The 17,636-nt window shown below is 43.3% G+C and overlaps 1 protein-coding gene across 4 annotated transcripts in view; it reads left to right on the top strand.

Annotated features, from left to right (window-relative positions):
- DCLK1 (doublecortin like kinase 1) overlaps nt 1-17,636 on the top strand; it is a 354,917-nt gene that overhangs the window by 318,731 nt on the left and 18,550 nt on the right. For 2 of the 4 annotated variants that reach the window (XM_010810737.4, XM_024999951.2), the window contains 2 exons: nt 11,632-11,745; nt 16,833-16,906. In XM_010810737.4, the coding sequence (XP_010809039.1) occupies nt 11,632-11,745; nt 16,833-16,906 (188 nt within the window). The remainder of the gene's footprint in view (nt 1-11,631; nt 11,746-16,832; nt 16,907-17,636) is intronic. The other 2 variants (NM_001434816.1, XM_010810739.2) reach the window with 1 other exon arrangement.

The raw sequence follows: 17,636 nt of genomic DNA on the forward strand, positions 1-17,636 counted from the left end.
TCTTATTAAAATGCAGATGGTAATGTTGGAGATGTGACGCTCTCGATTTCTAAAAGCTCCCAGATGCTGCTGCTGCTGCTATTTGAGTACAAGAATCTGATGATATTTCTTTAGCTGTGAAAGAAGTCTCCAGAGTAGAGTCATTATTTTTGATCCTCTCTCTCTTTCTAACTGATTGATATGGTTTGTTTTGAATCATCATCATAATAAATACTAACAGAGTGTTGAGCTTACAGTGTCTGCCCAGGACCATTTTAAGCATCTCACATAGATTAGTTTACAACCTCGTGTGCGTGCTCAATCAGCCGTGTCCGACTCTTTGCGACCCCATGGACTGGAGCCCACCAGGCTCCTCTGCCCATGGAATTTTCCAAGCAAGAATACTGGAGTCGGGTACCATTACCTATTCCAGTGGATCTTCCTGACCCAGGGATTGAACCTGCGCCTCTTAACGTCTCCTAAATTGGCAGGCAGATTCTTCACCACTAGCGCCATCTAACGCAGGGGCTGTTACAGCCCTTACTGACATGTGTGGAAGTCCATTCTTGGGTCTAATGATTCTTGCGGTCAGAACAGAAGACAGACATAGATTTGGATATAGATGCAGACACAGGCAGGTGTAACGTCATCAGTTCATTGATATGAATTTTGCCAGCTGCCTTGAAGGATCTGCCTATAAAATGAAGGCAACAAAATGTTCCATTTCTCTGAATTACCACTTTGGTGATTGGTTAGGTGTGTTTTCCCAAGATAACTAATGACTGAGGATGAGGTTATGATTGAAGGCACAGTGTTGAGACAGATTCTACCTGAGGTGGACAGGAGCTTGGGGTCTTGTTCATTTTCTTCCACTTGATGGCCATGGGCCTAGGTTCAGCACTTTACACATCTGAACCTGGTTTCTCCCACCCCACAGGGAGGGTTTTGTTTTTTTTTTTTTTTCTGTATTTACTTATTCTTTTTTTTTTTTTTTTTGGTCTGTGCTGCGCTTTCCTGGCTGCACATGGGCTTTCTCTAATTGCAGCAAGTGGAGGCTATGCTCTCTGGTGGGTGGTACACAGGCTTATCATCGCAGTGCTTTCTCTTATTGTGGTGCACGGGCTTAGTTGCCCCGCAGCATGTGGCATCTTCCTGGACTAGGAAACAAACCCGTGTCCCAAGCATCGGCAGGTGGATTCTTAACCACTGGACCACCAGCAAAGTCCTGGGAGGCTTTCTATCTATATGACTGGAGAATATATAGGAATGTGAGCTTGTGTGGGTGTATGGCTAAGATTTGTTAACTGTTTGGACACAGCAGAACTTCCCGACTGGTGTACAGATGTGTAAAGACGCATCCTCGCAGCCCTTGGTGGGGACAGTCAGGCAGAGTCCAGGAGCCATCATCTCCAGCTTTACAACCTTAGCATTTACCCCCATGGTGCTAAGCAAAAGTTCTCCTTTTCCATGAAGCTGGAAAGGTTAGGAAGCACCTCATGCAAATCTAATAAGGAGCCTGCAAGATAGGCAGGGTGGGTTTTATTATGCCCATTTTACAAATGAAAAGACAGAGGCTACGAGGGATTACTTTTCCAAGTAGCTGGGCTTGTGACTGAAGCATGATTCGCAACCAGGCATCCTCACTCCAAGTCCTGCACCACCCTGCATCTGCCCCTCTCTCTGTCATACAAGAAAGCACTGTGAATGCGGGAGAAGAGGCAGTCTTTCCGAAGTGGGTCATGGTGCCTCTTCCTTAGCCGTCCAGGGTGGAAGAGGCACAGGCCAGCTGCAGGCTCTCCTGGTGGCAGCAGTTGTTTGGGACTGATCTATGTGCTAATTAAAAGCCCATGGTCCTCAAACTGTCACCCTGCATGTTAGCACTGGAAACATTCAGAGTGTGACCACACAGAATACAGTGGAAAATCTGAATTTGAAACACCGCCTTGGAAGGCTCACAGAGAGCCATGGAGGAAAGAGGTTCATAGGTTACAAACAGCCATTTTAGATCCAAAATGCATTTTCATCAGAGGACCACCGCCTGCCAGGCCAGCCCTCCAGGAGCTCAATCTGATAAAGCTTGGCAGTGGGAGAAGGGCCACCCCTGCCGGGCTCTGTGGGGAGGTTGTCTGGAAGGCTTCCCGGAGGACAAGGAGTCAGACCTTCTTCCTGGAGGAGGCTGGGAAGAGACGTCAGACAGCGCCACTGAGGCAGGATATGGATGTTTGCTCTAAGAGAACTTTGTGAATGGGAGCAAATTTGTCTTTGTGAATGGGAGGCACATGTGAGGTGCCTGGGATGCTACTGGAAACAAAATAATCCCTCACCCTGATTGCAAAGCAAATGACCGTACATCAATCCAACTCAGTTGGGTAGAGAAATGAAATTAAGACTTCCCCGGTGGCTCAGTGATAAAGAATCTGCCTGCCAGTGCAGGGGACACAGGTTCCACCCCTGATCCAAGAGGATTCCACATGCCTTGGAGCAACTAAGCCCGTGCACCACAACTGCTGAGCCTGTGCTCTAGAGCCTGGGAGCTGCAACTCCTGAGCCCACTTGCCCGAGAGCCCGTCCTGCACAAGAGAAGCCGCTGTGATGAGAAGCCCGCACTCCACAGCTAGAGAGTGGCCCCTGCTTGCCACAAGTAGAGTGCCTTCACAAGGCAGCAGTGAAGAATAATGAAAAATAAACATACAAATAAATAATTTTTTTAAATAAAAGGAAGGATAACATTTAAGGCATTATCTAGGAGATTTAAAAATTTTAAATACCTTTTAATATAATTCTAACAGATTTTAAATCCTAACAGAAAATAGCAATTTTAGCAAAAAAACAAATGTGTAAAGTGACTGCTTAAGTTTTGAAATTATGTAGTAACTAGTCAAAACACTGATTATTGTCTTTGTCTCAAAATAACAAATGAAAAAAATATGTATCCAAGTGTTCACAGCCAGCATTTAGTATCTGTTGGGGTCTCTGAGTACAATAAATGAACAACACCTATTAAAATAAATAAATTAGGAATGTAAAAGGAAGCCCAGTTAGCAAGACATTTTGCATTTGATGATCAAATTGTATCTGATCACTGCAGCAGACGCCACCTAAGCGGGAGGCAGGGAGGGGTGGAGAATGTAATAATAATTGTAAGGAAGGAAGCCCTAAGGAAGTTGTCAGAAAGCTCTTCCCACATTCCCATTTGTCCTAATTTTCTCTGTTGCTTTATGATGCCCTTTTCACCTGGCACACTTGGAACAGTCTCTTATGAAACAGAGAGCAGAGCATGAGGGCAAGAGAACTGAAGAAAAATCTAGTCAACGAGAGTCACTTGTTAGAACATTACTCAAGGTGCTTCCTCTAGGCTCCCATTATTCCTTATACACTCTGGGTGCTCCTTGGTGTCTGGACCTCTGCTCTGCTGTCAAAAGAGTCGTGAATGAGGCCTCTCAGTGGATGGTTCCCAGGAGCCAGAGAGATGAAGGCAGCAGCAGTGTGCAGCCAGGTGTCTGGGAGAGGGCTGCAGACCCCTGGAAGGAGCGCTGGCTGACCGTGGGTAACCTGGGGATGCTCATTTTACACCACTGCCCCATAGCTCAGCTGGCAGAGAATCAGCCTGCAATGTGGGAGACCTAATCCCTGGGTTGGGAAGATCCCCTGGAGAAGGGAATGGCTACCCACTCTAGCATTCTGGCCTGGTGAATTCCATGGACTGTCTAGTCCATGGGATTGCAAAGAGTCGGACACGACTGAGCGACTTTCACTTTCTTTCACCATATAGGAAGGGCCTGAGCAGACAGTCTTAGGTGCTTGTACTCCGTAGGTACTTGGTAAATGTGTGGAGACTTTGAGTCTGAAGCAGGCAGTGACTCCATCATCTGTGGCTGCGTACTGATGAAATGCAAACTGTGATCAACACAGGCGTATGAGAAACTGGATTAAGGATCAAACCCTTCATCCAAACAATGAGCCTGTTTGTGGGCTCTGAACTCCACACAGGTCACGTGATTATCAGCTTGTGGTGTTCTCCAGTGTCACAGCCTTCTCTTAACGTAGCTGCAAAATACCAACACTTACTGCCCTGGCTAAGAGTATTTACCTTATTCCTCATCTAGTGGGGAACCATGTGATTTAGGCACATATGAGAGTGGAATAGACAATATTGTATCTGGACCATTCCAGGGATTAGGAATAAGGGTGAGTCACTTTTTCTCCAAATGACAGTTTGTTGATAGAAAAATGCAGGTTCACTAAGCTTAAATGACAGTTCCAAAGTGCTTTCTTGTTTGTAACTAGGATTAAATTATCAGCATTATATTTCAAACAGATTGTTGTTACTGGATTTAAAAAAAATCTTTATTGAATTTGTTAGAGTATTTCCCCTGTATTTTATGTTCGGGTTTATGGCCAAGAGGCATGTGAGATCTTAGCTCTCTAACCAGGGATCATACCCACACCCCCTGCATGGGAAAGAGGGTGAATTCTTAACCACTGGACCGCCAGGGAGGTCCCCTATTATTGGATTTTGATTTTCAAGGTTTTGATCTTACCTCATGTTATTCTCCTCATACCATAGGTGAAGGTCCGTCTCAGTGCTACAAATCTACAAATCTGTGTTCTACTTTCAACTATTTTCCTGATGGTGATACTGAGGCTCAAAGAAATCTTTAGCACAAAGCTTAGTAGGTCGATAGGATGCGGTCTGATGCCTGGGTTTTGCCTCTAGAGATTCTGATACTGATCCTCACTGGCCTGGACATCAGGAATTTTAAAGGCTGCTGCTGCTGCTAAGTCGCTTCAGTCGTGTCCGACTCTGTGCGACCCCATAGACGGCAGCCCACCAGGCTCCCCCGTCCCTGGGATTCTCCAGGCAAGAACACTGGAGTGGGTTGCCATTTCCTTCTCCAATGCATGAAAGTGAAAAGCGAAAGTGAAGTCGCTCAGTGTTGTCCGACCCTCAGCGACGCCATGGACTGCAGCCCACCAGGCTCCTATGTCCATGGGAGTTTCCAGGCAAGAGTACTGGAGTGGGGTGCCATTGCCTTCTCCTAGGTGACTATAATGCGGTTCCCTGGTGGTTCAGTGGAAAGAATCCGCCTGCAGTGCAGAAGATGCAGGTTCCATCCCTGCGTGCGGAAGATCCCTTGGAGAAGGAAATGGCAACCCACTCCAGTATCCTTGCCTAGGAAATTTCAAGGACAGAGAAGCCTGGCAGGCTACAGTCCATGGGGTTGCAAAAGAGTTGGACACAACTTAGCAGCTAAACAACGACAACAAATTATAATGTGAATCCAAGATAGAGACCCTCTTGTCTAGAGCAAAGAGCAGGTTTAAATAAATCAAGGGTAGTTACCTAGTCGATGCAAGACTTCCTATCACCCTCCTGGCCTTTAAATTTTTACCTCTTTTTTTCTCACCTACCTATTCTTTTGAAAAGATACTACCTTGCCAAGATATTCAAAAAGAAAAAAAAAAAAAAAAGAGGAAGGAGAAAGAAACAAGAACCTAGATAATATGCTTTTTTCTTCTGTGCTCATAAAATTCAGCACTACCCATACAAAGATAAATAGGCATTCATCTAATTGTTGCTAGAAATTAAGAGAATCCCCAGTGATACTGTAATACTAAATAAAACCACCTGTCTGTATTTGTAAGTTGTAAATGAGGACATGGAATTCCACTTTCCATTTGGGCAGCTTACCCTCTCCTTCCTCCAAGATAGATATTAATTTAAATCACATTTTCTCCCCATGAGCAGTGTGAACTGTGGACACAGAGGATACAGAGGGCTGAGACAAGGGCGTCAGAATCCAGAGATGTCGTCCAGCTGGGAATGGTTAAGAGTCGAGGGCTGTGAAACGGACCCACTATTTGGAGAGTGCGCTAATGCACTTGGGATTGTTTAAAACCAAGTCAGGATATTCTGGTAGTGAACCACTCCAGACTGCCACGCTTCTCATAAATTTACAGGTATTATTAATAATAGAGTCTGGCAGTGAGTAGACCGAGAACCAGATCCATGATTCAAAAACAAAACTCCATGAAGGAAGGAAGGTTTCTAAAGCATGACCCCTGGAATGGTTTCCCTCGGAGAGAGAGGAATTCACTTCAGTGAATGACTTCACGACTGAGCCCCACACCCCTTCAGACAGTTCCTCCCCAACATCCGCTCGAGGAATGGAGATCGGGAGGCTAGGTCTCCTGCAGACAGCTGGGAGAGTTCATTTTCCATTTTGCAAACTAATTTTGTTCTTGTCAGTTGCAATGCTCTGCCAAGTAGTGGACGGGAATTTCTAAATCAAAAACCACTAACCTCAAACCACAACCAGCCCGTGTCAAACTTCAGAAACTACTCCTGGAGACTACATACCGGAACGTATGGTAATAATACTGTAACTATTCGTAGCATACTGCCAGGCTTGTCACGTTTGGGAAAATTCATAGCACATTTTTGGCACATCATCTATTCAGGATAATGGCGATGAAGATATATATATTTTAAAAATGTATGTTTTTAATGGCCCTATTTATTCTACTGATGCAAGATAGTAAGTTAGCTAAATCTCCATCATCAATCTGGATGCCTCAGGTACAGATTTAGGGCTCTGCAAAGCCAGTTGCTTGTCTTTTAATCCAATTATGCTCAAAGCCTTCAAAATTGATACAGAGACTGCAGACTTTTTAGTTGTGTGTGTGTGTTACCTTCTCTAGCAGAGACACCTTATTTCGTTGGGGAAAAAAACAACAACACTGAAATGTTTTAAGATTTATGAAGTCAGAAGCATCCCTGACAGCTTGTAAGGTTGTTTCACTACCTTCATTGCTTCAGCATGAACTCGTAACCCAAGGGAAGCTGAAACCTTCAGCAGAATTTAAAGCTAGAGGAACCCCCAGGCCCCAACATCTGAAAGAGTTGCCAGGAGTCTGACAGGGGATTAGGACCAGGACAGAGCCGGGAAATGATCACGAAGCCCGCTGTGTGCATGGTGAGAGAGTCAGCTCTAAGCTGGAAAACGGGCAGGTTAAAAAAAAAAGAAGAAGCCAGGTAAAGAGAAGTTTCTGGCCAAGATGGCAGTGGTGGGGAGGTGAGGAGATGAGACTGCGGTAAGGCTGGTTCTCCCTCGGGAAGTTGAGTAGAGGCTGCCCCCTTGAGTCCCTGCTAGCTGTTTCCTTCACGTTTGCAGGAACCTTTCAGAGGCCCACACTGCGACCCAGGGCACCTTCCTGTCACCCAGGATCAGCTAGGCCTTCCAGCACTGCCTGCTCCACAGACGTTTCGAGAGCTCAAGGGATCACCTCCCCACATCCCAGCTGAGTGGATGCCCAGTGTCCCTAGACATAGAAGTTTCGAGTTTCTAACTACATTCCTCTGGGCCCTGGGAAGTGCTCAGCATCCTGTTTACTGACCTCCATCCAAATTGTTCTCAACCTCCACTGAGCCCTGTCCACATGTCCTCTGGTGTCTTCAGCCCCTGATTCAATCCTCCTTACCTTCCGACTGCTTTCATCATGGAAAAGCTGACTCACTGAGCCTTCCATTTAACAACTCTGGACCTCTGTCTGGAGCTAACACCCTGGATGCCCTTGAATGCCCTTGACAATGCAACTCAGTGTGGTGGGAAGATGACAGAGTTCCAACCTGGGTCAGACTTGAGTTATCCAGTTTCTAGCCCTGTGACCTTGAGCAAAATTTTAACCTTTCAGAGCCTCAGTTTGCTCGTCTTCAAAATGGGACTAACAGTGCACAGTGTAGAAGGTAAGCTGGGGACCAAGCAGATCCCAGATGTAAAGAGTTAGCACGGGGCCATGTAATGGTTATCTCTTGTCATCTTCCTGCCTTTCTCTTTTAACTCTGCTCCCCTCCTTACCCCTTTCTCTCCTTACTGTTTTATAATCTAGTGCTGTGCTTAGTCCCTCAGTTGTGTCCAACTCTTTGCACCCCCATGGACTATAGCCCGCCAGGCTCCTCTGTCCATGGAGATTCTCCTGGCAAGAATACTGGAGTGGGTTGCCATGCCCTCCTCCAGGGGATCTTCCCAACTCAGGGATCAAACCCAGGTCTCCCGCATTGCAGGCAGATTCTTTGTTGTCTGAGCCACCAGGGAAGCCCAAGAATACTGGAGTGGGTAGCCTATCTCTTCTCCAGGGGATCTTCCCAACCTAGGCTTCAAATCAGGGTCTCCTGCATTGCAGGAGGATTCCTTACCAGCTGAGCTACCAGAGAAGCTCATTTTATCATCTGAAGCTCATACAAATGGCATTGCTTTACATAGCCTGGATCTCTATTAAGAGACGACTGGAGGGACTTCCCTGGTGGTCCAGTGGTTGAGACTTCACCTTCCAATGTAGGGGTTGTGGGTTCAATCCCTGGTTGGGGAGCTAAGATCTCACATGTCTTGGGCCAAAAACCCAAAACGTAAAACAGATGCAATACTGTAACCAAATTCAATAAAGATTTTAAAGATGATCCACATTTAAAAAAATCTTAAAAAGGCAATGGCAATCCACTCCAGTATTCTTGCCTGGAAACTCCCATGGACAGAGGAGCCTGGTAGGCTGCAATCCATGGGGTCACTAAGGGTTGGACACGACTGAGCGACTTCACTTCCACTTTTCACTTTCATGCACTGGAGAAGGAAATGGCAACCCACTCCAGTGTTCTTGCCTGGAGAATCCCAGGGACGGGGAAGCCTGGTGGGCTGCCGTCTATGGGTTCGCACAGAGTTGGACACGACTGAAGCGACTTAGCAGCAGCAGCAGCACCCATATAATTTGGGAAGTGACACCCAGTGAGGCACCACTCTGTCTTGCTTCCTCTTTCCCTTCAGGCAGAACCTCAGATTACACCAGAGATAAGACACTTGTAAGACTTTCAGTAAGGACACATCATTTCATCTCGTCAAACGTTTAAATCCTTCTCAGATTTTAACTTAGATTCCAAGGCTATTGTTCCGTTAACCAAAAAAGAAAAACTGTTTTCCATGCATCACTGAGTTTGCTCTTGTGTTTAAAACTCTAGACCCTCTAATCCTAGTTCTCTGGGATTGTCCTCCAGCTTCTCTTTCACTTGTCGAGTTGGGAAGTGAATAAAGGGAGGGTGGTCCTTCACGCATCCTGCACTTGGGCCCCTCTTAAAGAGCACTGCTTTACTCCCACTGAGACCAAGGCTTCCAACTCCAGATCTTCTGGGCCTCACCCTTGGCCAGTCCTCCCCTGCTCTTCCAACTTTCTCGCTGTCTCTCTTCCACGGAAACTCTTAACTAGAGGGAGGATGGTTGACTAATTGTTTGGCAAACATGCCTTGTGGCTTCCCACTCAGGCCCATCTCTGCACCAACATCGCCCCGCCGCACACACACCTGTCAGGACACTCCTACCAGCAGGAACCTAGTGGGGTCCTGGATTCCTTGTGAAGTCGGTGCTCACTGAAAGCTCATCCTTTCTCCCTGAAACTCCTTTGGTGCTTCTCGCTGAGCCACGTGGCTACACTGCCTGCTAGTAGCTCTCTTCTTACCTTCTTGGCCTGTTTTACTGTCTGACGCGATGTGTGACCTCTGTCTCCCAGTTAGCCCGGGAGGGTCTGGCAGATGGCAGTGCTATCTTTTCCCCACCTGACCATCCCCAGCACAGCCCTGCACAGAGTAGGTACTGCTCACGACACTGTTGCCATTCAGGTATCATCCTACCTTTACTCCAGTCTACCTTCCACTACATATCTCTTTCCACAATACAGAATTTTAAAAAATTTTTGAATTCACTCTGCATCACAGGAAAGCCCCCTTCATCTAGATTTGGTTTCAGATGTGACTTAATAAGCAGGATAAGTGTTCCTTCTCCTAGCCATTAATAAAGCAGCAGCAGAAGAGCATAAATTGAGCACCCACTGTGTGCAGGGCACTGAGGCAAGATTTGCACTGAAGATTACAGAAAACATGAAAGATGCGGTACAAGAGGTCAAAGACTCAGTTATACATAAACTTATCTGTGTGTATATACACACACTCAGAGACACACAAACAAGGTCACCCAACACCAAAGGGAATCTAAATAGTGCAAATATATATAATGAAAAAGCATTAGGAGTTTATGGAAGAACTGTTGTAATGAATGGTGCTTAACAGATGGGAAATGTTTTGGAACAGGTGATTAGGACTCAAATTTTGAAGAAAGAGAAGGACCACAGGGTCCATGAGAGCAAAGCCCATGCCTGTTTTTGGTCACTATTATTTCTCCATCACTTACTGTAGTGCCCGGCCCATTGCAGGCATGCACTTACTATTAGCTTAATAAACAAATAGCTGAATGCTGAAAAAAGGAGTAAATCCCATGTGGAGGGACCAGGGAGCAAGCTTGCTGTGCTTGGAAAGCAGCAAACTTATTTTTCCTGGGTAGAGTCAAGAAATTCCATGCAAAATTATGGAGAGGAAGTAGGGAAGGAAAATGATGAATGATGCTGAAGTCTTGCCAGGAATTTTGGTTTAAATAGATAGCAACAATTGTATATTCATTCATTTATCCCACAAATATTTACTAAGCATCTACTATGAGCCAAAGTACATGCTAAGACCTGGGGATTCTATAGTGCACAAAACATACTTTTTGTCTTCAAGGATCGTGCAGTCTCTTCGGCACACACTAGTAAACGGTGGCACATAATTTTGACCCTGGTTCCTATTATTCCAACAGTAGTTAGCAAAGGAGAGGAATCAGTCCAATCTTCATTGTAAATGGCTCCGGCAGAGAGCAGAAGCCTTAGTTCGAGTGAGCTCCAGTGTGGAGTATGTCATGACAACAGATGAATTGAGGGCAGCAAGAAGGATTAAAAACTTAAGAAAGGGGGCTTCTCTGGTGGCTCAGTGGTAAAGAATCCGCCTGCCAATGCAGGAGACACAAGTTCAATCCCTGATCTGGGAAGACCCCACGTGCCGTGGAACACTGAAGCCCGAGCACCCTAGAGCCCGTTGCTCTGCAACAGGAGAACCCGTCACAGTGAGAAGCCTGAGCGCCGCAGCTAGAGAGTAGGCCCCAATCTCCGCAGCGAGGGAAAAGCCTGAGCAACAGGGAAGACCCGCACAGCCAAAAATAAGACACATAAACGCACACAATTAGAAAACTTAAGGAGGAACCTTCCCCCTGGAAAGCTGCCTGGGATTATAGAGTGGCTGATCGAGTGGCTGTGGAACCAGACTGAGTTTATTTAGGGGTTCCTGCCTGAGCCCAGGTCCATCAGTTTCCCTTGGCTGCGGGACAGAATTATGGGCTAAGAGGATAAAACTCTTGTGTTACAGGGGAAAAAAAAATGTTTTTTAGATTTTTTTTTTTTTTGGTTGCCCAGATTAACTTGCTCTTTGACATATGTCTCTAGAGTGATGACTGGGATCAATTTTACTAATAACCAAAAACAGAAAAATTTTATTTAGGGACAAAGTAAGAGGGTGAAATGACACAGCAAATTAATTTCAGAGCAAATGTGGACATGAAGGAGCCCTTGGAGCAGTACTTCCAACAACAGTGTTTAATGAGGGGACACTGGTTGGTTTCTTCCTGAAATGTTATGAATTTTAAGATCACTGCCTGTTACTGGAATATCTTGGCCTCATTTCCCATTTATCTCATTTTTTTTCTTCTCCTTTTTTTTTTTTTTTTTATTTCTTTCCTCCAGGATGACGGCCTCCCAGAAAATGAACATCAGCTGTCAGTAGCGGGAAAGATAAAGAAGCATTTCAACACAGGCCCCAAACCGAATAGCACAGCAGCTGGAGTTTCTGTCATAGCAGTAAGCATCTGAAATATCCACCTATAACTTTTTCAAAGCAATCCACCTAAGAGACAGGCATTACTCAGGAGATTCCACCCAGAGACAGCAGAATGGGTCATTTCTTTAGACAGCTCGACCATGGAAAGCACCGGGGGAGGTCTGGGGCTTACATATATGATGTGCTTTTGCTGATCATTTCCGTGGGAGTTGCATCATTATCCAACACCTCCAGGGTGCCTTGCAGTGTATATTAATTTCATGATTTATTTTTTTAAAGCAGAAAACCGCCCCCACACTGGACTCTGTGCCAATGCAAACTTCTGGGCTCTGAGAAAAAAAGAGTTCCTGGTGTCCTTTTGCCAGGACCTGGGAGGGAAGGGGAGCTGAGACATGGCAGAGAGAGGCTGGAACACTATAGATCTTTGTACGAGACTTAAACGAAAGCCAAAAACATGGCAGGAGGCTTACCCACTGAGATTTTCAGTGAAACTGAATTGCTGCGAACACCCAAAGAAATCACGATTTCTTGCTCCTTAGAAATGTCTGTTTTCAAAGTGGAGAGTCTGTTAATATTTACCATTTTGTTGATGTGGCTGCACAAGGCTTTTTTTTTTTCCTTTCCCTCTGTTCCATACCTGCAGACATACACTACGCGCAATTTGATAGCTGCTCTAGGCAAAGATTAAATTGGGCAGAGAAATAATGAAACCTCATACTTCCTGGTGTCATATTCCAGAGTAAATATATTCAAGTCCCAGATTACTCGAGTTTTTAATAATTTCCTTTTTTTTCCCCCTGAGTGTGTACATTTTAACAGCATATTCATTGTGAAATCACTTGAGCTGTTTTTCTTTTCCAAACAAACAACTTACGCACTATGTCAAATTTTTAAGAGTATTTATGCTACTAAGTACACATCATTCTTGTCAGCAATACTGAATATTTAACTACTTCTACCGGTGTTTTTCTTGCTCTCTCTTTTCTGTCTTTGGTTGTTTCAGAACTCCAGAAAAGAGACAAAGATACATGAATGACCTATTAGATACAACCAGTCTCAGATCTGGGTTACTGAATATTTGCGAGGAGCTTCCAGAATTTGCAGGTGGCATGAGGGCATGCGTACACTTCCCTGGACTGTTTGCATATCATGATTTTTGATTGGACCCTTTCAGCAGGGAGTTACATGACTGAGTCACTGGCTCACGAGCATACTGACAGCGCTAAGTAGAATGCGTACTCTTTCCTGGTTCTCCTCTGCACTGCTGGGGATTTAATATTCAAGCTGTTGTTCTGGCCCTAGCTCTCTGGTTCTTTCTAAGGAAATTCAGTGTAGAAGCACAGTGTCCTTCCTGTCTTCATCAGTGTTCTTTGTTATCAGCTAACATTCAGTCAGTAATTTTTGAAGGTAACAATCTCATGGTGCTTCTCAGGGAAACCAGACATTCTATCCTCTGCTTTCATCATTCATTCAAGACATAAGTCTATTCCAAGATGTTTGCTTCCACAGTTTCCTTTTGGAATGGACTGCCAGCACGCTTGTCCATGAAAAGAACTGCTTTTCTGCTCCTGCTGAGGGCTTACAATCGCTAGAGAGGGTGCTTTTCCCACCTGTCATTTTGGGGTTTGTTTTTGTTTTTCCTGGCCTTTTATTTTTAATTAGTCTTTGGTTAAGTTTGCCTTGGTTGCTTAAGAATGCTTTGTACACAGTATTCTGGGAATCTTATGGGAATCTTATAATGACTGAGAGCAGGAATTTTAGGGCAATTCTCCAGTGGACAGACAACACAGATGGGAGGGGAAATCCTACTTTAATCAAACAGGGATAAATTTTGAAACCTATTCTATATGAGTTCATTAAAACTTCATCTAAGTAGATCTCCCCCAAAACCTTCAGTTAGTATTTGAAGATTAAAAGTCCACTGATTTCTTTCTAACATCATGACTGGACCATTTTGAATGTAATTTAGTATTAGTTTCTCAGTTCATTACTAACATGTTTCCATGGAGACTGTACCAACTGGTAATAAACTTATAAATTGTAGAATGGGCTGTGTGATGCTAAGTTGTGCGTTAGTTGCAAGCTAATTTAACCTCTTTATCCACTACAAAGTTGTGAAAAAAATCATCCACTTAGGTTCAAAATAATTGACTTTTTAGAGAAATAACTGAAAAAGTGCCTTGTCAAATTCTAAAGCACAATTCACATGTTGACCACTATGATTAATATTTCAAATGAAAGAGAATATGGCTGTAAATTTCAGAGAGTATTTCAGGAGGAGCTCACAGGCCATAATAGATGCATTTATGCATCTTCTCCAGAATGCTTCTCCCTCATATAAATGTCCACACCCTCCATAAAAACCTGGGGTAGGTCACCAGGTACAGGATGGGAGTTAGAAACCAGCCAGTTTGACTGCCTTCGTGCTTAGCTTTCAAAATGGCACTGGATAAGTTAATGTATACTCCATACCCATGTTCCCATTCTTAAAGTGCAAAGAATTAGACTCAGGGGACCATCGCCCAATGAAGGAGCCCTGGCATTAAAAATATCCCAACTCAAACTAAAGTTTAATTGCAAAGGAATGACATTCTGCTGTGAGGCAGAAGGTAAGTGAGAGGTAGAAGGAATAGCTTTCATAAATGATGTGTTCTATAAAGGTCATTTGAAAACTTAATAATAAATATAATTATTGATTCACCCACATGATAGAAATTTCTGTAATAATTACACTGTAATGATTTCTATTTGATAGGTATAGGGGAAAAAGAAACTGATTTCAGCATAGATTTCATTCAGACAGAATTTTTTTCTCATGGGCATGTATGCTTTTCCCAGAGGCTATCAAATAATGTATTTTATTTTAAACTGCCACGATTATAAGACTGGTTTTTTGGAAATTATATGCACCCTTTAAAATTCAAAAATATATATACTGTCTAGAATGGAGTGTCAATTGGCTTGTTTTTTTTTTTTCTTCAGAAAATCAGCAATTAAATTATTGGTCTTTAACTGGTAATTCTCTTCCCTTAGTTAGAAACCTCACTATCTGCTCATACAGGGGTTCATGACACTTTTTCTTTCTCAGAGTGACAAAGGAAAAAAGAGCATACTGTCATAACAAACAGACTCTGGTCACAGGTATAATTTATGACGTGAGGGTAGTTTAACATGCATTCATGGTTCTGAACCTTAATGTTTTCTGTTCGTGTTGTCATTTTGTTATTCTCTACCTCCCACCCCCTACATGATTAAGACCAAAGAGAGGACAAATGATAACTTTATGTTAAGGTCCTCGAGTTAGCTGGGAGAGTAATTACCCACTGGAGGCTCCCAGAGATCGCAGGGCCCTTCTCAGAGGAGGAGAGGTGCCTGGCATTTAGGTCAGATGGCGTGACTAGGTGGAGCCCACTGCTCTCCTCATAGCTGCAACACCCCGTCTCCATTGTTCCCCGCTGCCTCACTACCTTTCCCAGTAGTTGGGGGATTAAAACACAACCAAACCAAAGAAACCCAGAACAGACCAGAGAAAGGGAAACAAAAGGTTATTAAAATGCAATTTATAGACATAAAATGGAATTAGAGATGACATTTTAACGGTGGACTTCTTGAGAGCCGAGGGAGGGGAGGGAGGCGTTATTAGATTTGCTCAGCTTGATGAAGAACCGATGACTCAGATGTCAGTTCCAATTTATTTTTCCTCATTTAATGCTGTTTATTATTTTAACCGGTAATTTTCCTAATGCTTTCAAGTTCTTATTTTGCATTTTGCTCATGCAAATAGAGAATTTCAGTCTAATTGAACAAATCCATACTAATCAGTGTACTAATAATTGTGATCGTGGGCAGCTTCCTTCTGAAGGCGGGGACCCCTGCACTGGAGCCATTTCCGAATGTGGTGTCATGGGCCGCCTTGCCTGTAGGTGGCAATAGAGAGCCAGTTACTGAGTAGCTATCCCTGAGCTGAAACAGAAATGCAGGCCTTCATCTTCCTAACAGCAAGTGTACTTCGATTTTTTTTTTTCCTAAATAAAACAAACTGTACATTTTTTTTGTACATTTTTTTTAAAGATCAAAATTTCAAAGTGCTGTTCTCTGAATACTGGGATAGCCTAGTTTGTCATCAGAATACCAAATCTTCTGAGCAGTTTCTAGCTTAAATGACGGCTGCCCTGGCATGTTTCTGAAATGCCTTTGTGAATTTTGTGGTAGAAACTGTCCTCAGCATCATGGCAGTACCACACTTGAAAGCACTCATGAGCCTCTCCAGAAAGAAAAGTGGTCAGTTTGCTTCCTCTCGTGGGCAGAACGGGGAGTTGGGCGTAAGGCATGATTACTGTTTCTCAAATTTGGGGGACTGAATCTTTTCTTCCTAGGAAGCCAAAAGCTAACATCTTATTCCAGGAGGAACAACTTTGAGAACCTATCCTATCTTCTATTTATTGTACTTTTTGTCATAAGCACTTACGTGTACATGTGCATTTTTAATAGTGAAAACTTTCATTTTATTTTCTATAATTTCTTAGAGAAAAAATTTACTGTTTTATACTATATCTAGTTTAGAAATGTAATTTCTTTAAGAGTAGCTTTGCTTTTGAAGATTAACTCTGAGAGAAATCCAAAGTGCTGTGATTCAAAACTTGATTCCTCTCATCTTTTATTTTTTTTATGAAGGCCTCAAACTTAAGCTTGATGGGGTAAGATTTTTTTGGCGGGGATGGGGGGATGTTCCAATCTGCTTTCTCTTAGGTGGCTAAAGCTGATTTCAACATTTTATGGTAAAGCATTTAACACTGCTCTAGAATATGAAGAGGTGTTTATGTCTTTTGAAATTGAGAGGATATTATTAAATGTGCATTCAAAAACTTGTTTGACAAATTAGATCTTTTCTAACAAATTGGCCTCTGAGGTACTCATGAGGGATTAGTGTCTTTTCTTGCCTTTTTATTTTCAATGTATAGATTTAGGGTATTAGCTAGTCACCCTGCACAAGAAGCGTCGTTATTTCTATATACATATATAGTCAGTGAAGAACAGCTTCTTCTGGAGTCTTAATCCTTTAGCACAATGTCGATCCACTGAGTTGCCCCCGTTTCTCTCTGCTCAGCTGGACCACGGGTTTACCATCAAGAGATCAGGGTCTTTGGACTACTACCAACAACCAGGAATGTATTGGATAAGGTATGAGATGGTGCAGCTCAAGTCAGTGTTTCCATGGCAACGTGCTGGCAGTCTCCATTAACCAGTTCCTTCAGTGGATAAACATGCTTTTGATTTGTTATCCAGTCCATATGCTGCTTTATCAGTTTCATTTTAATCTTGATTGAGATGCCACACCCCCTCATTCCTTTTTTTCACCCATTATTCACACTGACATTTGCCAGCTTTCTTTCCATTGCACATGCTCAGTATCAGTTTTCCTTACAGTTAAAAGGACAGTATATTTAGTGTTAATGTCAAAGCATTTTCCTGATGCTGCTAATTAAATCAATGATTTCTAGTGTTCTTCTGTCCCTTAACAAATGGAAGAAAAATAGTACCTTAGTATATATTCTATAGAAGTATATACTGTCATTTTAAAATCATCAAGCCCGACCTTGACCTTAGTAGATGGATGAAACAATGCATTTACACCTTAGTCGTAGAAGCTCCTCTAAACACGGTGAGCTATAGAATGCATTGTGTGTGTTGGTAAGCTTGTGTTCTCAAATTCTCCACCTTTTTGTTTCATTTTGTTTGTTTTATTGTTCCTTCTCTCCCCTTGGAAATCCCTCTATGTACTAGCTATTGCATGAATTTATTTTTCGGTATTTTGTAACTGTCAGATTACTTAGCTGGCTTATCTGCTCAAGCAAAAGGGACTATGGGAGGTATCGATTTTTTTTTTTTAACTGGGTTAAGAATTCTATCC

The sequence above is a fragment of the Bos taurus genome, chromosome 12 (assembly GCF_002263795.3).
Source record: "Bos taurus isolate L1 Dominette 01449 registration number 42190680 breed Hereford chromosome 12, ARS-UCD2.0, whole genome shotgun sequence".
Taxonomy (NCBI): Eukaryota; Metazoa; Chordata; class Mammalia; order Artiodactyla; family Bovidae; genus Bos; species Bos taurus.